This window comes from Hypanus sabinus, chromosome 11 (assembly GCF_030144855.1).
Source record: "Hypanus sabinus isolate sHypSab1 chromosome 11, sHypSab1.hap1, whole genome shotgun sequence".
NCBI lineage: Eukaryota > Metazoa > Chordata > Chondrichthyes > Myliobatiformes > Dasyatidae > Hypanus > Hypanus sabinus.
In genome coordinates, this window is record NC_082716.1 from 99,053,084 (window position 1) to 99,075,796 (window position 22,713).

Consider the following 22,713-nt stretch of genomic DNA (forward strand, 5'->3'; position numbering starts at 1 on the left):
AAACCACTGTTAATTTTTAAACATTACTTTTTATAAGATTTGTACTTTTTAACAAACTGTATTTTTGACACACTGGCAGAAAGCAATATAACAGCTAAACTAACGGTTTATTACTTTTCTGATTTTTCATTGCCTAAATATTAGCATTTTCCCTACATGATGCAATTGTTACAATTATGTAGTCCATTAACTAATTCATTCCTATCTAAGGAATTTTCTTTTTTCTTAACTATAAAAGTGATGGATTTTTCAGTGGTGGTGTCATCTTTTATTTATACCTTTGTCTTGCACCCTTCAGCGTTAATTCCTCTCTTAGCATTGTTTCTCAGCTGTTTACTTAGTTTGAGTATTTGTACTCAAAAATAAACTGAAATGTTGGAATTAAGCCTGCTTGCCATTTTTGACTCCCAGAAGAACCCTAAGGATCAGAAATTAAACAGAGATTTTAACAGTGGTTTTAAAACTCATCTGTGGGCTAAATTCATTTCAACGCTCAACTAGTAAATTTTAATTGAAATAAACATGGTGTCTAAGGACCTATCATCGATGAATTTAACATATTCTGCTAATATGTAGATACTGAAGACAGGCCACTGGTGTCAAAATGGCTGGTTTTGACGCATCTAGTGCGGTAGTATAGTGAGTAGTGCTTGTCACTCTCACTTACAGCTTCCACCGCTGGTTAGCAGTCTTGTGAAAAGGAGAGCTGACTGTGTAAGTCTCTCCCTGCCAGTATGTGGCCTCTCCAACAGCAAGCCTCATGTCGTGCCTCCTCACTGGTGACACATGGAAACCAAACTCCTTTTGGACTCGGGCTGAACTACAGAGGACAGGGAGGAGGTCTGATCCCTGCACGTGTCGCACGTAGGCCCATCGGTGTGTGGACACACCCTGGTGCTCATGAACCACACCCCCAGCTATGAATAAATAGCCTCACTGTCCCATGGGTAGCCTCAGGAGAGATAAAGGCTACGAAGTAAACCCAGACAACAAATCCAGAGTGGAGCCCTTGAACATCCTTCCAGCAGCTTCTGCAGCCAAGCTGGTGCCAAACGTATTGCTTCATAAGCTTTCCTTTGGACTACACTGGTGAGGCCGAGAGGGAGATCTTGACAAATGGGCATCTCAGAATCTCCATACCTTCCACCTAGGCTTCTGATGATGATTATCATCACCCATTGTCCTTTGAGACAGACAGATGTCAACCAGCAATGGATTATGCTAAATTGAGCTGGACTGAACATTCCTGGATTCTTTTGATAACTTTGTGGTTTGGTGTTTAGTATTGTGTGTTTTTTGCTAATTTTTTTGCCGTTTGTGCTATTCTTTTCTCTATTTGCATGCTGGGGGCTTGAATGGGTCTCATGGTTTTGTTTCACAGCTGCTTGTGGGGAAGATGAATCTCAGGATTGTATATTGCACAGACTCGTTGATAACAAATGTACTTTGAATCTTTTTAATTTGTTAATGTCGGGAAGGATATATCACCAGATGGATGCCTAGCTTACAGGGTTAGGTCCCAAAGAAAAAATCCAAACTCTGTGATTGTACTCAAAGACCAGTGCTGAGTCTATTGATATGCAAGGGCATTCTAAGGTAAGGAAGGAGGTAGTGTTGGGTTGCTTAAAGAGCATTAAAGTAGATAAGCCCACTGGGTCTCAGAGAATATACCCCAGATTATTGAGAGAGGCAAGAGAATCCAGTATCCAGGACAGCTTCAAGGAATGATGCCTCAAAACGGTGACATCCATCATTAAGGACCCCCATCACCCAGGATACGCCCTCTTCCCATTGTTACCATCAGGGAGGAGGTACAGGCACACAGTTAACGATTCAGGAATAGCTTCTTCCCCTCTGCCATCAGAGTTTCCTAAAGGACAGAATTCTGATTTGGGCTGTTTTGGCGGGAGCCATGGAGCAGGAGAGAAGGGAAAATGCTACAGAATGCCGTTGGAGGGAGAGTCCCTGTTGCACGAAATGCTTTGTGTAGATGAATTGCTCCAGGAGGAAGGACAATACTCCTGAGAGAGAGCGGTTTGCTCGACATGGTCTTGGAGGGGAGTTTGAAAATGCGGCAACTCAGACTTTACCCAATAAGTCGGCCACTTGTATTAACTCTTTCTTGACTGATAATGGAGTTTTTGATATTTGGAGATTTTGGCATCCTAAGGACAAAGAGTTTTCTTTTTTTTTCACATGTTTATCATTCTTATTCAAGAATTGATTATTTTTTTATTGACTCTTGTTTGATTCCTTTGGTAAATGGTTGTTATTATGATATTATAGCTATTTCTGACCATGCTCCATTAAAACTTTCTATTAAATTTTCTATTAAACATACAGTTCCTAATGCTAGACAATGGTGATTTGTTTCTACCCTATTGCGAGATCCGGACTTTATTAAATTTATGAATGAACAGATCGATTTCTTCTTTTCAACCAATTCCACGGAAGATATTTCTTACGGAACACTTTGGGACACTTTTAAAGCATATATACGTGGACAGATTATCTCTTACTCTGTTGGTCTGAGAAAACGCATAAAGAAGGAAGCTCTTCTATTGGTTGATAAAATTAAAGACATTGACAAGAAATATTCGATTACTCCTAGTAAGGAGCTTTACAAGCAAAGGGTTGAACTACAAACAGAACATAGTTTATTACTTACATCTTCGATTGAAAATCAACTAATGAAATCCAGATCTGATTTTTATATACATAGTGATAAATCAGGTAAACTGCTAGCTAGTCAATTGAAGAATGCTTTGGTTAAACGTCAAATTACTAAGATCTGTCAGCAAAATGGGGATCTGACAGTTAACCATGATGAGATAAATAAATAATTTCAAGGTTTTTATACCTCCCTGTATCATTCTGAATTTCCTCAGGATTGTGGCACCATGTGTGATTTTCTTGGGAAATTGAATTTCCCAAAATTATCACCAGATGATCTTTCAATATTGGAAACTCCTATGACGGATGCAGAAATCAAAAGGGTTATTTCCTCCATGAATTCTGGGAAAGCACCTGGTCCGGATGGGTATACAGCAGAATTTTTCAAATGTTTTTCCGCTACTCTTTCTCCTTGGTTATATAGGGTTTTTGAAGAAGCAATTAGATTGGGCAATTTGCCAAAATCTTTTTATAGAGCTTCCATTTCTTTAATATTGAAGAAGGATAAAGACCCTACTGACTGTGCATCCTATAGACCAATATCCTTATTGAATGTAGATTCCAAGATTTTTTCCAAGTTACTTTTATCCAGGTTGGAGAAGGTATTACCCCAAATTATCTCGGAAGATCAAACCGGTTTTATTAAAAATCGCTGTTCTTTTTTCAATGTCAGGAGGCTATTGAATATTGTGTATACTCCTTCACATAACATTTCAGAATGTGTTATTTCATTAGATGCAGAGAAAGCATTTGACAGAGTTGAATGGCCATACTTATTTAATGTGTTGGAGAAGTTTAATTTTAGTTTGACATTCATTTCCGGGATTAAACTGATATATCATACCCCAGTAGCCTCGGTGTTTACTAACAATCAAAGATCTCCCTTTTTTCGCTTATTTCAGGGCACTAGACAAGGCTGTCCTTTTAGTCCACTATTATTTGATTTTGCTTTAGAACCCTTGGCAATTGCTATCAGAGAATCACAGGATATTCTTGGTATTAATCGTGGGACAGATACTCATAAGTTATCTTTGTATGCAGATGATTTATTATTATTTATTTCTAATCCTGAGAAATCCATTCCTGTAGTTTTATCATTGTTGGCTCAATTTAGTGATTTTTCTGGGTATAAATTAAATCTTAATAAAAGTGAATTGTTTCCTTTAAATAGACAGGTCCCAATTTATGGAAATTTACCTTTTAAATTAGTTAATGACTCTTATTTACTTAGGGATTAAAATCACAAAAAACTATAAAGACTTATTTAAGGTTAATTTTGTACCCTTAATTGATCAGATTAAATGCTTGTTTACTAAGTGGTCACCATTATCTTTATCTCTGATAGGTCAGATTAACACTATAAAGATGGTTATTTTACCCAAGTTTTTATATATTTTTCAAGCGGTACCAATTTTTATTCCGAAATCTTTTTTTACTAATGTTGATTCAAACATTTCCTCACATATATGGCAGAATAAAAATCCCAGGTTAGGTAAAATATACTTACAGAAGGCAAAGAAGGAAAGTGGATTAGCATTGCCTAATTTTAGATTTTATTATTGGGCAGTTAATATTAGATATTTGATATGTTGGTTGAAAGATTGGGATGGATCTTTTAGCCCTCATTGGGTGAACCCGGAAATTAAATCGGTACCAGGTTTTGCACTGGGTTCTATTTCAGGGATTTCTCTTCCTTCTGCTCTTTCTAAATTGCCAAAATGAATTGACAACCCGATAGTTAAACATACTTTACGTATATGGTTTCAATTTCGGAAATTTTTTTGGGTTGACTCAGTTTGTTTTAGATATTCCTATTGTATCCAATTGTTTTTTCCACCCTTCAATTATAGACCAAGCTTATTCGGCTTGGAAGACTAAAGGATTACTACAATTTTCTGATTTATTTTTGGATAATTGTTTTATGTCTTTTGAGCAATTATCTAATAAATATAATTTGCCTAGATTTCATTTTTTTAGATATTTACAGATTAGGAATTTTTTAAATACTGTACTTCCTACTTTTCCAAATTTTGTGTCTTCAGGCATTTTGGAGAATTTGTTTGAACTAAACCCTTTTCAGAAAGGGCTTATATCAAAACTTTATAATATAATTATGAAGATGCATTCAGAGCCCCTTTATAAGACAAAAAATGATTGGGAAAGAGAGCTTAACCTTATTATTCCTATTGAGAATTGGGATAAAATTCTTCAATTAGTTAATACATCATCTATATGTGCCAAACATTCACTAATACAGTTTAAGATTGTCCACAGGGCACATATGTCCAAGGATAAATTGGCTCATTTTTATTCCTATATAAATCCTATTTGTGATAGATGTCAATCTGAAATAGCGTCTTTAACTCATGTTTTGGTCGTGTCCGCTTTTGAAAAAATATCGGAAAGATATTTTTGATATTATCTCTGTGGTATTGAACATTGATTTACAACCCCATCCTACTACCGCAATCTTTGGTTTACCAATGATGGACTCACTTCATTTATCTTCTTCCGCTTGTTGAATTATTGCATTTCTTACACTAATGGCTAGAAGATCTATTTTGTTGGATTGGAAGGAAATTAATCCTCCCACTGTATTTCATTGATTTTCTCGAACTATGTTATGTTTGAATTTAGAAAAAATTAGAAGTGGTGTATTTGACACTTCTACTAAATTTGAAAAGATATGGAGACCATTTATTCAATATTTTCATATGATATAATATGACCCTGTTCCAAGCCTATTTGATTTTCCAGTTTTGTTTTCATATATGTCGAGAAGATCGGAGTTGACGACACTGATGATTTTGTATTTTTGTTAGATATTATAAACAGCCCTTTTTTTTTCTCTTTTTTATTTTTTTATTTTTTTTCTTCTTTTTCTTTTTTTTTCTCTATTAGATTTTAGATTTTTTTTTGCATATTTTTTATTTCCTTTTTCTTTTTTTTATTCTATATTATGATACACCTAGGTTTGCCTTGTTTATTTGTATATTGTATCATTTATGATGTGGGAATACTCATTTATACTGTAATCATTGTTTTTGTATTCTTGTATAGTTAGTTGAAATATGTACATCTGTAATCCATTATCTATGTATCAATTTTATTTTGTTGTTATTAATAATGATAATAAAAAGATGGAAAAAGAATGAAAATGCGGCAAGTGTTTTCATGCAGACTGTAGGTCCAGCATGTGAGTAAGAAGTACACTCTAAATACACCAGTATGAGCTCCAACGGGTGTGCTCACATTGGACTGCTTCAACTGGAATGGGTCCTTTTCTTTTCCTATTAACTGTTTGATAAAGCTGGAGTTTATAAATACACTTACTTTATAATTTTATGTGGTATACGATCTGTTATTTCTTGCTGACAGATAGTTACACGAGGGCAGAATTTACACAGCATTTGCTCAAATCGAGGTTTCTTCATCGGAACATCATGACGTTCCTGTCTGGTTGAACCCCAAATCTTGTATACCTCTATCAAAGTTCCTTTCAATCTTCTATGTTCCAAGAAATCAAGTCTTAACGTATTCAATCTTTCCTTATAAATTTGAAATTTGAGAAGGAAAGGCTAAGGTCAGATATATCAGTATTCTAGTGGAGTAATGGGATTTACAGAGGCACGAGAGAGGAGTTGGCCAGAACTGATTAGAAGAGAACACTGGCAGGGATGATGGCAGAGCAGCAATGACTGGAATCTCTGGAAACAATTCAGAAGGCACAGGATGTATACATCTCAAAGAGGAAGAAGTATTCTAAAGGGAAGATGACGCAGCCGTGGCTAACAAGAGAAGTCAAAGCCAACATAAAAGCCAAAGGGAGGGCATAAAATAGAGCAAAAATTAGTGGGAAGTTAGAGGATTGGGAGGCTTTCAAATATCAACAGAATGCAACCTATAGTCATTAAGAAGGTGATGGAATAAGATGCAATACGGAAGTAAGCTAGCCATTAATATTAAAGAGGATACCAAAAGTTTCTTCAGATACATAAAATGAAAAAGAGAGCCAAAAGTGGAGATTGGACCACTGGAAAATGATACTGTTGAGGTAGTAATGGGGGACAAGGAAATGGCGGACAAACTGAATATGTATTTTGCATCAGTCCTTACTGTGGAAGACACTAGAAGTATGATGGAAGTTCCAGGTGTCAGGGGTCATCAAGTGTGTGAAGTTATCACTACTCGGGAGGTTTTTGAGAAACTGGAAGATCTTAAGGTAGATAAGTCACCTGGACCAGATGGCATACACGCCAGGGTTCTGAAAGTCGTGGCTGAAGAGACAATGGAGGCATTAGTAACGATCTTTAAAGAACCACTGAATTCCAGAATGGTTCCAGAAGATCGGAAAATTGCAAATGTCACTCCACTCTTCAAGGGAGAAAGGCAGAAGAAAGGAAATTATGGGTCAGTTAGTCTGACCTCAGTGGTTGAGAAGATGTTAAGAGTTGATTGTTAAGGATGTGTTTTCAGGGTACATGGAGGCACATGATAAAATAGGCCGTGGTCATCATGGTTTCCTCAAGGGAAAATCTTGCCTGACAAATCTGTTGGAATTCTTTGAAGAAATAACAAGCACAATAGACAAGCACAAAGGAAAATTGTTTGATGTTGTGTGTTTGGTCAGAAGGCGTTTGACAAGGTGCCACACATGAGACTGCTTAACAAGCTATGAGACCACAGTATTACAGGGATAAAACAGTGGCTGACTGGCAGGAGGCAGAGTGGAAATAAAGGGAGCCTTTTCTGATTGGCTGCTGGTGACTAGTGGTATTCCATGGGGTTCTGTCTTGGGACCGATCTTTTTATGTTTTATTTTAATGATTTGGATGATGGAATTGACGACTTTGTTGCAAAGTTTCCAGATGATACAAAGATAGGTAGGAGGGGCAGGTAGTTTTGAGGAAGTAGAGAGGCTACAGAAAGATCTAGACAAATTAGGAGAATAGGCAAAGAAGTGGCAGATGGAATACAGTGTTGGGAAGTGTACGGTCAGAAGAAATGAAAGGTTTGACTATTTTCTAAATGGAGAGAAAATACCAAAAACTGAGGTCCAAAGGGACTTGGGATTCCTTGTGCAGGATTCCCTAAAGGTTAATTTTTAGGGAGAGACTGTGGTGAGGGAGGCAAATACGTTGTTTCATTTTTTAACTGCATTGCAGTTGTGGTTTCTAAATGACAATAAACCAAAATTCAATTCAATTCAAGCATTCATTTCAAGAGGAATAGAGTATAAAAGCAAGGAGATGTAATGTTGAGACTCTATAAAACACTGGTGAGGCTTCACTTGGAGTATTGTGAGCAGTTCTGGGGCCCTTATCTTAGAAAGGATGTGCTGAAACTGGACAGGGTTCAAAAGATGTTCACAAAAATAATTCCAGGTTTCAATGGCTTGTCATATGAACAGTGTTTGATGGCTCTGGGCCTATAGTCACTGGAATTCAGAAGAATGAGGGGTGACTTCATTGAAAACAATTGAATGGTGAAAGGCCTTGATAGAATGGATGTGGAGAGGATGTTTCCTATGGTGGGAAGAGTCTAACTCCAAAGGATACAGTCTTAGAATAGAGGGACATCCTTTTAGAACAGAGATGAGGGGGAGTTTCTTTAGCCAGTGGTGAATCTGTGGAATTTGTTGCCACAGGCAGCTGTACAGGCTAAATCATTGGGTATATTTAAGGCAGAAGTTGATAGATTCTTGATTGGTCAGGATATAAAGGAATACAGGAAGGCAGGAGGTTGGGGCAGAGAGGGAGAATGGATCAGCTATGATGAAATGGCAGAGCAGACTAGATGCACTAAATGGCCTTATTCTGCTCTTATGTCTTATGTCACCATATACAACCACGAGATTCATTTTCTAGTTTGTATTCACTGTAAATACAGAGAAACACAATAGAAACAATGAAAGACCACACAAGATGGACAAACAACCAATGTGCAAGAGACAACAAACTGCATGAGTACAAGAAGAATAATAATGGTAATAATAAATGAGCAAAACATATCACTAATATGAGACGAAGAGTCCTGGAAAGTGAGTCTATACACTCCATTGAGTTCATCGTTGCAGTGAAGTTGAGGAGAAACGGCAGATAGAGTTTAACTCAGCCAAATGTGAAGTGTTGCACCTTAGTAAGTCAAATATAAAGAGACAGAACAGTGTTAAGGGCAAGACCCCTGAAAGATTCCTGAAAGTGACTACACTGGTTGATAGGGCGGTTAAGAAGGCATATGACATGCTTGCCTTTATTAATTGAGACACTGAGTTTGAAAATCAGTCAGTTATGTTGCAAGTTTATAAAACTTTAGTTAGGCTATATCTTGAGTATTGTGTACACTTCTGATCTCCCCACTATAGGAAGGATGCAGAAGAGGTTTACCAGGATGCTGCCTGGTTTAGAGGGCATGTGCTATCATAAGAGGCTGGATAAACTTGGGTTGTTTTTTCTAGAGCAACAGAGAGTGAGGAGAGACCTGATAGATGTTTATATGATTATGAGAGGCACAGATAGAGTAGCCAACAGTATCTTCTTCCAGGGGGCATGCCCGTAAGGTGAGGGGCAAGGCTTTTAGATAGAGAGTGATGAGGGCCTGGGCTGGTGGTAGAGGCAAGTACATTCGAAACTTTTAAGAGACGTTTAGTTAGGTACATGAACGTGAGGAAAATGGAAGGATATAGACATTGCGTAGGCAGAAGAGTTTAGTTGGCTATTTGATTACTAGTTGGATTAGTTTGGCACAACATTGTGGGCCAAAGGGCCTTTTCCTGTGCTGTACTGTTCTATGTACACTCTCGAAGTTTAGTCAGTTTCAATCACCGATGGATCAATAGACAGAAAGACAAATTTGCTCTGGTGGGGAAAGCTGGAAAAAGATGCCAGGTTCCTAAAATAGGGTATAGTTCATGACAGAGAGTGAAAGAGATCTGGGAGTCTTCCCTACCCGGAATTAAATAGCTTTTCAAGATGGAGTTTGAAGGACGATTGAACAGAAGTGGCAGATATGAACTCCAATCAGGCTGACGAATGGAACAGGTTTCTGAATTACAGGCTTAAGGGAATCAAATGTCACAGCCTCCTAGAGCCAACCTATAAACCACATATTAAATAGATGGCTAGAAGCAGGAGGTGGCAGTGTGTGTAACAGTTCCTCTACCACCTCAATACTCCCCCTCAAATCTCACCTTCTTTAGCACCATCTTCATTCCCCCCACCCCCGCCAACCCTCAACCCACCCACCTCCTCACCTTGGCATCGAGGATTCTCTTCAGCTCCAGCATGTAGGAGTATTGCTCAGGGTAGATGTAATCATAGGGGAAGTACACCAACAAACCATCAATGTTCAGCCTAAACAAATACAGCAGAGCAAAAAAAAACACAACAAAATTGTCAGAAAGCTGCTGAAAACCATCCCTGGGCCTTGTGAAAAGTCAAACCCTCAAAAGACCTAATCCCTCACGTCCAGTCCACCACAAAGTCTCAGGGTACTAGCCTATCACCCAATAGTTGCTGGAATACAGTCAGTGTCTCAGACTCTGCAGCAATGATAAAAATGTTCTTGGGATCGCTCTTTAACATTTTCGCTGCTTGTGTGGCGATTTTGTAGCCACGCCATTAGCTGTACTGATCATCCCTCTACTGGGACCTCTCTCTTTTATGTGCAGAGAAACTATGTTGCTACCTCCCATCAGCTGAAGAGATTGGAATCAACTCGCCAATCTTCTTCTGTCTTTACAAATTTTAACTAGACTCTGCATAGTCATAGAAAAGTGCAGCACAAAAACAGGCCTTTGGCCCAGCTAGTCCATGCCAAAACCATGTAAATTGCCTACTCCCAATGACCTGCACTAGGACCATAGCTTTCCATATCCCATGTGTCCACGTACCCATCCAAATTTCTCTTAAATGTTGAAATCAAACTCCCATGTATCACCCATGTTGGCAGCTCATTACACACTCTCACCACCCTCTGAGTGAAGGAGGTTCCCCTCATGTTCCCCATAAACCTTTCACTGTTAACCCACGACCTCTAGTTGCAGTCCCACCCAACCTCAGTGAATAAAGCCTGTTTGCATTTACCTTATCTATACCCCTCATAAATTTGTATACCTCTATCAAATCTCCCCTCAATCTTCTCCGTTCTAAGAAATAAAGTCCTAACCTATTCAGTTTTTCCTTATAACCCAGGTCCTCCAGACCCATCATCTGTGCTTTTGGAGAAGACCGTTTTATACACCATAATGACTCCAAGGTAAATATAAACCAAAAACCATATTACCCTAGTGTTGTTGCTAAGAGGTAGCTGACTGTGAGGCAGGAATTTATGGCAATTGCATAGTATCTTTTTCCGCCTCCTTTGCTGTGGCTTACAGAACTAGTCAGTTCAAGCCTTGAGGGTCTGTCCATTTCATATGCTTTACAGATAACAGCAACTTGAAACTGGCTGGTACATATTACTTTGTAAGTAGAAACTAACAGTGTTCTGGTGGAAAGAGAGCAGTAGTATTTTGAAACTCCAATAGGGAAAGATGTAAATAAGGTTGAAAGAGTACAGAGAAAATTTACAAGGATGGTGTCAGGTCTGGAGGACCTGAGTTATAGGGAAAGGTTGATTAGGTTAGGACTTTACTTCTTAGAATGTTGAGTTTGAGAGGAGATTTGATAGAGGTGTACAAAATTATGAGGGGTATAGATAGGGTAAACGCAAGCAGGCTCTTTCCACTGAGGTTGGATGGGACGGGTTAAGGGTGAAAGGTGAGATAAGGGGAACATGAGGGTAAACTTCTTCAATCAGAGGTCATGGGAGTGTGGAATGAGCTGTCAGTGCAAGTGATGCATGTGAGCTGGATTTCAATGATTAAGAGAAGTTTGGATAGGTACGCAAACGGTAGGGGTATGGAGGGCCATGATCTGGGTGCAGGTCGATGGGACAAGGCAGTTTTGGCATGGACTAGATGGACCGAAGTTCAGTACTTTTCAATTACTTTATAAAACAGACACAGTGAGTTATAAAAACTTGGCCTTGCGAAAGAAAGACAGAATTTAGAAATTATGGTATAGGACTGATCTCAACTTGGCCTTGAAGGACATTACTCCATCTATAAATGGAGATAAAAAGATTGGTATAGTAGGAAGGACAGGAGCTGGGAAATCATCTTTTGTACTTGGCCTATTTCGAATAATTGAACCAGCTCAAAGACAAATACACATTGATGGAATTGAAATGACAAAAATAGGCCTACACGATCTCAGCTTCAAATTACGATAATACCTCAGGACCCAATATTGTTTTCTTATACTCAATGTCAAAGCTGAATAATCAGAGGATTATTTGCTTCCACACTCCATTCTCTCATAACTGCACTTTTCCTCATCCCCTTTTCTTCTGCTCACTGAAATGAGGGAGTGAGGGAAGGATCAGTTTTCATTTTATTTTGGAAAGTGAGGAAAGCCTCTCTCAGGGCAATGAATTTCACAGGTGACAAGAAACAACTTATCCAACACTGCAAGGTTACTGCTAACGGTTAAGATTGTTATGGAATCACAGAGCACTACAGCACAGAAACCAAGCCATTCAGCTCATCTAGCCCTCCATACCCCATTCTTACGTGTACATATCCGAACTTCTCTTAAGTGTTACAATTATGACTGCATCCACTACAGCTCATTCCACATTCACACCACCCTCAGAGTGAAAATGTTTCCCTTTAGATTCCCCTTAAATAGTTTACTCTTTATCCTAAACCTACACCCCTAGATCTAGTCTCACCCAACATCAGTACCTCAGTGGAAAAAGCCTGTTTGCTTTAAACCTCGTAATTTTGTATACCTCAATCAAATCTCCTCTCATTTTCATACACTCCAGGGAATAACCTATGTATTCAACCTTTCCCTATAAGTTTCTCACAAATTTCTACCGATGTGCTGTGGAGAGCATTCTAACTGGCTGCATCACTGTCTAGTGTAGGGGAAGGGATCACCATACAGGATCAAACTCAGTCAGCTCCATTATGGGCACCAGCCTCCGTAGCATCCAGAACATCTTCAAAAAGGCAGCATCCATCATTAAGGAATCCCCATCACCCAGGTCATGCCCTCTTCTCACGGTGACCATCAGGAAGGAGGTACAGAAGCCTGAAGGCACACTCTCATTGATTCAGGGACAGCTTCTTGCCCTCTAATATCAGATTTCTGAATGAACATTGAACCCATGAACACTACCACACTACTTTGTTATTTCTATTTTTGAACTACTTCTTTAATTTAACTATTAACATTTTTTTTCTCTCTAATATCATGTATTGCATTGTACTATCACCACGAAGTTAACAAAATTCACAACGTACGCCGGTGATATTAAACCTGATTCTGATAACGTCCTTGAGTCCCAGCAACACCCTTGTGAATGTTGTTACTATTATTACCAAGAGACGGCTTTTGGATTCCCTGTTAGTCCATCTTCTCTGGAGCTTGTGCTCTATCAGAATGATGTGGCAATAGAAGACATGACTTTCTCGTTCTGTCCTCTCTTAATTTAACAATATCAAAGCAAGAGGTTGCGCTATGAACCCGCAGTGAGAGAAACGTTAAAAACACCCAAGAGTTATTTTATTAAATATCCCGTGCACATCATTCCCCTCCAGTACAGGTGAGGATGCACTCCACTCGATTGAGAAGGTCCTCTAACACATCTTCTCCTCTTATCACCAAGCCATAGGTTAAGGGTAAAAGGTAAAAAGTTTAAGGGGAACATGAGGGTAAACTTCTTCACCCAGAGGAGTGTGGAATGAGTTGCCAGCACAAGTGGATAGGTACCGTACATGGACGGCAGGGGTATGGTCCCAATGCAGGTCGATAGGAGCAGGCAGTTTAAAGGTTTGTCGCAGACTAGATGGGCTGAAATGTTACTGTGCTGTACTTTTCTATGACTCTATGACCCTTCATACAGTTGATGCAGGAGAGGACAGAGAGAGATACCGTCAGGGGACACAGTCCTGGGCACTGACTGCCTTGTTGTCTGGACCTCAGATGGAGTAGTGACATGAAAGTAGATTGGATATACTCAGTATACTCTTGCAAGCTTGAAGATGTCAAAAGACTTTAGTAAATGAGGGCATTTTTATTTACTCATTGAGATTCAGCCTGGAGCAGGCCCTTCCAGTCCTTCGAGTCACATGGCCCAGCAAACCCGCAATTTAACTCTAGCCAAATCACAGAAAAATTGGCCTGTCTACAGGTATGCCTTTGGATCGTGGGTGGAATGCCACTGGAAATTCAATCCATGACCTCCTCTAAGCCCAGATCTGGACAAAACTGAGGACTCAGCAATTTCTAGACTATGGTCTCTTAGCCTCTTTGCCCTTAAGTGTAAAAAAAAACCATCAATCACTCTGTGAAATTGGACAGGTTCCTGAGATGCTGGAAAGGAATTGACCAGTGGTATGGCCTCAAGATTGGCCTCACCATTGGGCAGGGACTGTCTATCTCATGTAATGCAAGCAACCCCCTTCCCCACAGTGAAATTTAACACTATCTGTAGTGGGACAGCTAACAAGCTGTCACTGATTTAAGCATCCTGGGTAAGGTTGGAGGCAAGGCTGCCAATGGTGAAGGCCTCCAACCTGAACCCGTGAACTGATCGACCACCTGGTAACTCTCCATCTTCCACACAATGTCAGGGCATGGGAAAACATCTTTTCCTGGCTTAAGGCTTCCTCAAAGCCTTTCAGGAGCATGACAGCTGGGTAGGTAAAGAACTTGGTTCACTACAGCCAAGATCCTCGGATATCCAGGGCAACACACACAAAATGCTAGAAGAACTCAGCAGGTCAGGCAGCATCTATGGAGAGATCTAAGGAGTTGACATTTCAGGCCATCACCTTTCTTCAGAACTGGAAAGGAAGGGGGAAGCTGTCTGAATAAAAAAGGTGGGGGGGTGTGCGAAGGAGGCTGGCTGGAAGGCTAGGTGAAGCCAGGTGGGTGAGAGAGGTCAGGAGCTGGAGAAGAAGGAATCTAATGGGGGAGGAGAGTGGACCATAGGAAAAGGGAAGGAGAGGGGGACCCGGGGGAGGTGATAAGACAGGCAAGAAGAGGTAAGAGGCCAGAGTGGGGAACAGAGGAAAGGGGGGAGGCGAGGTGAGTTGTTTACCGGAAGGAGGAATTGATTTTTGTGCCATCACGTTAAAGGTATGTAAACAGAGTATAAAGTGTTGCTCCTCCACCTTGAGTATGGCCTCACCTTGGCACAACAGGAATGGAAATCGGTATTAAAATGTTTGGCCACCAGCAAGTTCTGTTTGTGGCAGATGGTGCATAGGGGCTCGATGAAGCAGTCCCCCAATTTACGACAGGTCTCACCAATGTAGAGGTGGCCGTGTCAGGGGCACCAGGCACAATGGACGACCCTAGCAGATTCACAGGTGAAGTGTTGCCTCACCTGGAAGGGCCATTTGGGGCCCTGATTGGAGGTGAGGAAGGAAGTCTACAGGCAGGCATAGCACTGAGGCCACTTGCAGGGGTAAGTGCCAGGGGGAGATTAGGGGAGGGACGAATGGCCAAGGGAATCACGGAGATCTAGTTGGAAAATATTCAGGAGAAGCTCAGGAAATCAGGAGGGTGGAGCTGACTGGGACAGCCTCAGGTGCTCATAACATGGTAGAGGTAGACATGTTGGCTTCATTTGTGGTTACCTGGAGGACAGTAGGAGCTCGAAGCAGTGTACTGGAGACGATGTAAGAGTCCAATAACACTGAAGTGGTGATACCCTTGGATATCTTACTAAGCCTCCCTTTATCCCCACTGGGGTTGAGACAAGAAGGTTCTGTTGGACTTTGACCAATGGTCAGAACTGGCACGGTTTGAGAGGTCTGTTTTTGTCACCCTCCGAGAAATAGGAAGGGTGAAACTGGACCAGCAATGAACGTAGGAGAACAACTCAGGATTCCCAGGACAGGAGTTGGTGACAAGGCTTGAACATTCAGGTAACCTACTCCTTTGTTAACAAGTTTCACAAACAGGTATCGGTGATATTAAACCTGATTCTGATTCCTTTGCTACTCTGCACAAGCTTATCCATCTCTGTCCTCGAGAGAATGGAGATGTGTGGAGGGGTTTCTGCAGGAAACCCTGATGTTCAGGGAAACAGGTGGTCCTTGGGGCAGCATGGCCTCTGCACTCGAGCAATCACTCTCTCTTGCGATGGTGAGAGTTTGCCGCCGAGTCTCGAGTTGGAGAAACTCAAAATAAAAGCAACGCTGTAGACTGTAACATCGAAACAGCAAGTTGATGGTCTCCCCTCTCGCTATGGAAGGAGAGTGTTTGTGGCACAGCTATAAACTGTAGTTTCTGATGGACTCTAAATCATGGTCTCTCTGGGAGCTTTACTATTGCTTGTATGGTGTGCGGTGGGGTGGTTGACGCTTTCTGCTGGAACAAGTGGGGGGAGTTAATGCTTTGCTGCTGCTTGTGCGGTGGGGGGGGAGAGGGGGCTTTGGAGTTCCAATGTTTTTCTGTCATTCATTCTTCAGGGTTTTCTTCTGTTTTGTGGATGTCTGCGAAGAGTAAGAAATTCGGGTTGTACACTGTATATATTCTCTTTTACTTAAATTGAGCCACTGAACATGAAATACCTCTGATCTGTTCTAATGGGCCATGCATCTTGTTGGCTCAGCTTTTCAGGTGCAGATCTGGGGGACGCATCACTCTGGAGGGCTTTCAACTGTACCTCAAGGTGAGGAATTGCTTTGATCTACGGTGAAGCCAAACATCAGTGGAGCAGTACAGAGAAAGTGGCTTTAAAAGAGATTCACTAACTAACATGGTGCCTGGATAAATCTGGTTTACCCTTTTCAAAGGAATGTGATGGTTGCAGTCCCTTAAACTGCAGCAGAAAATGAGGGTGAGCTGCCTACACTTCAGTCCCCTCCTCCAGGTCTTGGGCATCCACTATGGAAGGAAGCAGGAACAGCTTCTTTCCCTCTGCCATCAGATTTCCGAATGGACAATGCATCCATGAACACTACCTTGCTACTCATTTTGCACTACTTATTCAACTATTTTGGATAACACAACGCTTTACAGTACAGGCGACCCGGGTTCATTTCCTGCCGCTGCCTGTAAAGAGCTTCTACATTCTCCCTGCGATCGTGTGGAGCACCTCAGGGTGCTCCGGTTTCCTCCCACAGTCCAAAGACATACTGGTTGGTAGGTTAATTGTCCTGTAATGAGGCTAGGATTAAATCAGGGGATTGCTGGGTGTCTGCAATATAGACCAAAATTTTTATAATATATACACAAACACACATACAGTCAGCCCTCCTTATCCGCGAAGGATTGGTTCCGGGACCCCTCGCAGATACCAAAATTCACAGATGCTGAAGTCCCTTATTCAACTTGTCTCAATGCGGTGGATCTTAGGACCCACTGGAACCCCAGACCTTATTTAACCTGTCTCAGTGTGGTGGACATTAGGACCCAGCGTCAGAGCTCTGAATCCGCAGTGTTTCTGGTCATGAAAATAATCATGATCACGATTGAAAATAAAGTGGAAATAATAAAGCGATCGGAAAGAGGTGAAACGCCATCGGTCACTGGAAAATTGTTAGGCTACATTGGTCAATTTAAAGGATAAAGTAAGGAAGGCCCTGCCCTGATGAAAGCTACAATTATTACTAAGCAACGCAATGGTTTAAATATTGGGTTTTGGGTTTTGGGTTTTTGATCCTCCACATCAACCCGCCACAGATGGAGAGCACGCTCGAAAGCAGTCTGTCACTGGCTCGCACTCGGGAACGGTTCCCAAGCCCTGCGCTGAAACATAGGTTTATATACACAGAAAGATAAAATATATACTATACACTAAGACAAACGTTTGACTAACTGACGTTCAATAATACCAGACGTACCTGTTCCGACTTACTTAGAAAGAGAACTTACGATTTTTTTCCATCCCGATCCACGATAACCTATACACATCCTCCATTATGCTTTAAATCATCTCTAGATTACTTATAATACCTAATACAATGTAAATGCTATGTAAAATAGTTGTTATTCTGCATTGTTTAGGGAATAATGACAAGGAAAAAGTCTGTACATGATCGAACAGCAAGTGCTGGAAGTGCACTTCTGGGTTTTCGCGATTGGTTGAATTCGTGTATGCGGAATTCGTGGATAAGGAGGGCCGACTGTATATTCAATTTTATTATTATGTATTGCAATGTACTGCTGCTGCATAACAAGGCACCTCTGCCTCATAGTTGTTCACTCTTGGTCTGGCCAAGACAACCATTAACTGATGCAATCAGAAATTTCAACTACCAGCCGACCTTCCAAGCTGACATTCATGCCTAGCTGGTGCTGTAGAGGAAGGAGGCAGTGCTGACCGGTTCACTCAAAGCTTCAGGTGCATGTCACACAGGCTAGGTTGCATCTTAGATGCAGAGAACTATAAACATTTAAAGTGGTCTGTGCCACTGTTCATAAAATTCATTAAATTAAAATAAAAAGCACAGACAAAAGATTTAAAAAAAAAGTAAAATCTCAGTCTCCTGTCCCATTGGGGTTCAAGATGGTGGGTTATGTGGGAATAAGGAGGAGGGGGTTTCAGGTTAGGAGGAGTGGATGGTGGGGGAATGAGGGTGAGAGAGAGGATTGGAGGAATCTGGGATCTCAGGGGTGTGGGTTGGAGAGGAATGAGAGGGTGAGGAGGTATTGGAGGGGTTTTGGAATGAGTTGGGGACTCGGGTGTGGGATGGAGGGGAATGAGGGTGTGAGGGGGAATGAGGAATAGGTTGGGGTCTCGGGGATGAGGTTGTGAGGGGGAATTGGGAAAGAGTTGGGGTCTCGAGATGTGGGATAAGAGTAGAATGAGGGGAATTTCGGAATGTTGGAGTTTCGGGAGTATGGGATGGGGGGCAGGGTCTCAGGGGAGGTGGGATAGTTGGGGATGGAGTGGAATGAGTGTTATTGGAGGAATTTGGGAATGAGTTGAGGTGGAGGAGGGATTGGAGGGAGTCGGGGTCTCAGGTGTGTGGGAAATAATGAAATGAGGGGGACTGGAGGTCTCAGGGATGTGGAGGAATTTGTGAATAGGTTGGGGTCTCAGGGGATGAGGCTATGAGGGCGAATTGGGAATGAGTTGGGGTCACGTGAGAGTAGAGCGAGGGGGATTTGAGGTATCGAGGTGTAGAGCAGTAGGGAATGAGAGGGGTTGGAAGGATTTGGGAATAACTTGGTATCCCAAATGCCGATAGCCCATAATACTCCGCACTCACCTCATCCTCGCCGCTTTGCAACTGTACCGGCCCCTGCAGGGCATAAAAACCAATCATTGGCAGACATCTACAAACCTCGTGTCGCATTGGTTAAGCGAACAGTCCGTCAATCCGAGCCGCCTTAACTCTCTAGCCCGTAGCAATCAAGTGCCGCGACACGGAGCCAGGCACCGTTAATGGACCGTCGAGAGCCTGATTGAAATCGCAGCATCGGGGAGATGCGTGGGATCGTGCTGTGCAGTTAGAGCAGCCCCCCTGCTCAGCTCCACCAACAGTGACCCTGGCGTTGCTACACCGGCAGGTGGTGTAAGGAGTAATTAATTAGGGTCAGTCTGGAGCTAATGAGCGGAGCAGTCGGCTGGATATTGGAGTAATAGCAACAGGTTGCTCTGCCCAAAGAGCTTGATGTAAAGCATCCCCAGCCTCTCCATTTAACTCAGGTCCTCCAGTCCTGGCAACATTCATATGCATCTTTTCTGCATCGTCTCAAACTTTAGAACAAAGTTCAGGAAAAACTTTTTTCACCCAGAGTTGTGGATCTATTGAATGCACTGCCTCAGAAGGCAGTGGAGGCCAATTCCCTGGATGCTTTCAAGAAAGGGTTAGATAGAGCTCTTAAAGATAGAAGAGTTAAGGGATATGGGGAGAAGGCAGGAACAGGGTACTGATTGTGGATGATCAGCCATGATCACATTGAATGGTGGTGCTGGCTCAAAGGGCCAAATGGCCTACTCCTGCACCTATTGTCTATTAACACCACCCTTCCTGTAGCTGGGTGGCCTGAACTGCACATAACAGTGCAGGTGTGGTCTCACCTTAGACTTGATATCCCATCTCTTGTACTCAGTGAGGGCAAATGTGCGAAACGCTTCCTTCCCAACAGAGACAACTGACGAACGGTCTCGGCCTGCAACATCGACTGTGTATTTCCCTCCACAGGTGCGGCCTGTTCCACTAGGTTCCTCCAGTACCTTGTGTCCGTTGCTTTCTTTACCACCTATGTTGAACATTTCAAGGAATGCTGTACTTGTGCAGTACTCAGCTCTCATATCTACTGTGAAGAAGTGCTTTGAAAGGTTGTACGTGGATAGTGTGGGCTGAATCAAGGGTGGTAATGAATCTGCATGCAGAAGGGAGATTGAAAATTTGGCTGAGTGGTGTCATAATAATAACCTCTCATCCAGTGTCAACAAGATTAAGGAACTGATTGTAGGCTTCAGTGGTCCATGAACCAGTCATCATTGGATGCTCAGAAGTGAAGAGGGTTAGCAAGTTTAAATTCCTGGGTGTTCCTATTTCAGAGGACCTATCCTGGAGCTAGCATGTAAAAGAAAGCACGATAGCGCCTCTGCTTCCTTAGGAGTCCGCTGAGATTTGGCATGTCATCAAAAACTTTGACAAACTTCTATAGATGTGTAGTGGAGAATGTATTGATTGGCTGCGTCGCCACTTAGAATGGAAACACCAATAAATCCTACATAAAGTAGCGGACTCGGCCCAGTACAGCACGGGTAAAGCCCTCCCAACCATTAAGTACATTTACATGAAACACTGTAATAGGAAAGCAGCAACCATCATGCCCATCACCCAGGTCATGCTCTTTTTCCATTTGCATCAGGAAGAAGGCACAAGAGCCTCAGAACCATCAGGCTCTTGAACAAAAGGGGATAAACTACACTCACTTGCCCATCCATTGAGATGCTCCCACAACCAATGATCTCACTTTAGGGACTCTTTTTCTTGTTACTTCCATGTTCTCATTATTTATTGTTTTTTTATTTATATTTGCATTTGCACAGTCTTCTGCACCCTGGTTGATCTTTTATTGACTCTGTTGTGGTTATTATTCTTTGGATTTGCTAGGCATATCCATAAAAATATGAATCTTGGGGTTGTACACGGTGACATACAGTAGTTTAACAATACATTTACCTTGAATTTTGAATTAACTCCTGCCTCATTTGCCTATCACCACAACAGGTGACAACGCTTGTGATCTCATTGGCTTTCCACTCAGCCATGGATCACCTGGACACCAGCAATATCTACGTATTACAGCTCAGCGTTCAACACCACCATCCCCTCAGTCCCAGTGGAGCAAAGGCCGTCTCCATCATCCTCTGAAGTCGATGGCATGGTTGGAGTTCAGTCCATCTGCATCCACTGTATAGGGGACTGGCCTTTAAAGCATCACCAGAGTCATCTTGGCCAGCCTTACCCATTTCCATCTTCACGACGGGGATCTAGGGATGAACTTTGAGAGGCTCATCCACTCGGTACTAATCAATAAACTTGAGGACCTCTGTACCTCCCTCTGCAATTGGATCCTTGACTTCCTCATCAGCAGCAACACATACAGAATGCTGGAAGGACTCAGGAAGTCAGGCAGCATCAATGTTTCGGACTGAAGGGAGACCACAATCAGTGTGGATCAGGAATAGTATCTCCCCCTCACTGACAATCAAGATGCAATCTGACATCAGTGGAAGCCAAATTTCTAGGAAAGATATTGATATCACTAAGACACAGTTCATCCAAAGGTGCTGGATTTGCTAAGCAATTAATTAACTAACAATTAAATATTTCAAGGAGGTAACAAGGAGATTTAAGGAGGCCAAGGCATTTGATGTGGTCTGTGTGGATTTTGGCAATGCTTTTCCTGAGATCCAAGCAGCATATAGATTAGGATAATTAAACCCACAGGAACCAATGCAGACCAGCAGATCAATGGCTCAGTAGCTGATGGTAAAGACAGTTGGATCTGCAAAGTTCAGTATCAAATCCAGTAGTTTTCATAGTATTTATATACAATATATATCAATGACTTGTATGTAATTAATACATATTTATTGACAATAATAAACAAGATTTATACTGAGGAAGGAAGTTCCAGCTTTGGGAGGATATCCACTGACTTGTTAATGATGACAGAAAACTGGCAAATCAGCTTCAGAAAATTTAAAGTTCAAAGTAAATGTTATTATCAAAGTCCATATGTCACCATATACAACCTTGAGATTCATTTTCTTGTGGGCATATTCGACCAATCTATGGAATAGTAACTAAAACAGAATCAATGAAAGATCAACCAGAGTGCAGAAGACAACAAACTGTGCAAATGAAAATATAAATAAGTAGCAATTAATAACAAGGACATGAGATAAAGTGTCCTCAAAGTGAGATCATCGGTTGCGGGAACACCAAAAATAGAATGAGTGGGTTTATCCCCTTTTGTTCACAAGGTTGAGGGGTAATAGCTGTTCTTGAACCTGGTGGTCTGAGTCCTGAGGCTGTAGTACCTCCTACCTGATGGCAGCAGTGAGAAGAGAGCATGGCCTGGGTGGTGGGGATCCCTGATGATGGATGCTGCTTTGCTAAGACAGTGTTTCATGTAGATGTGCTCAATGGTGGACTGGGACTGGTGGGTCAGCTCCAGACTGAGCACCAGCCCCAAACCACACTCAAAACTGGTCCAGCCCATTAACACCCACTGACCCCCAGACTCCAGACCCTGCCCACCGACCCCCAGACCCTGCCCACTGACCCCAGACTCCAGACCCTGCCCACCGACCCCCAGACTCCAGACCCTGCCCAATGACCCCCAGACTCCAGATCCTGCCCACTGACCCCAGATCCTGCCCACTGACCCCCAGACTCCAGACACTGCCCACTGACCCCAGACCCTGCCCACTGACCCCAGACCCTGCCCACTGACCCTCAGACTCCAGACCCTGCCCACCGACCCCCAGACCCTGCCCACT

The 22,713-nt window shown here is 42.0% G+C and overlaps 1 protein-coding gene across 5 annotated transcripts in view; it reads right to left on the reverse strand.

Moving 5' to 3' along the window:
• Positions 1-22,713, reverse strand: part of ercc2 (excision repair cross-complementation group 2) — a 94,068-nt gene that overhangs the window by 66,689 nt on the left and 4,666 nt on the right. For 2 of the 5 annotated variants that reach the window (XR_009514849.1, XM_059984975.1), the window contains exons 2-3: positions 19,768-19,949; positions 9,926-10,025 (exon numbers count right to left, since the gene is read on the reverse strand). Coding sequence is in view for 4 of the 5 variants with exons in the window: in XM_059984975.1 (XP_059840958.1) it covers positions 9,926-10,025; positions 19,768-19,868 (201 nt within the window). In the remaining variant the exon portion in view is untranslated. Of the gene's footprint in view, positions 1-9,925; positions 10,026-15,114; positions 15,189-18,952; positions 18,973-19,767; positions 19,950-22,713 lie in introns of those variants that run through there. The other 3 variants (XM_059984977.1, XM_059984976.1, XM_059984978.1) reach the window with 3 other exon arrangements.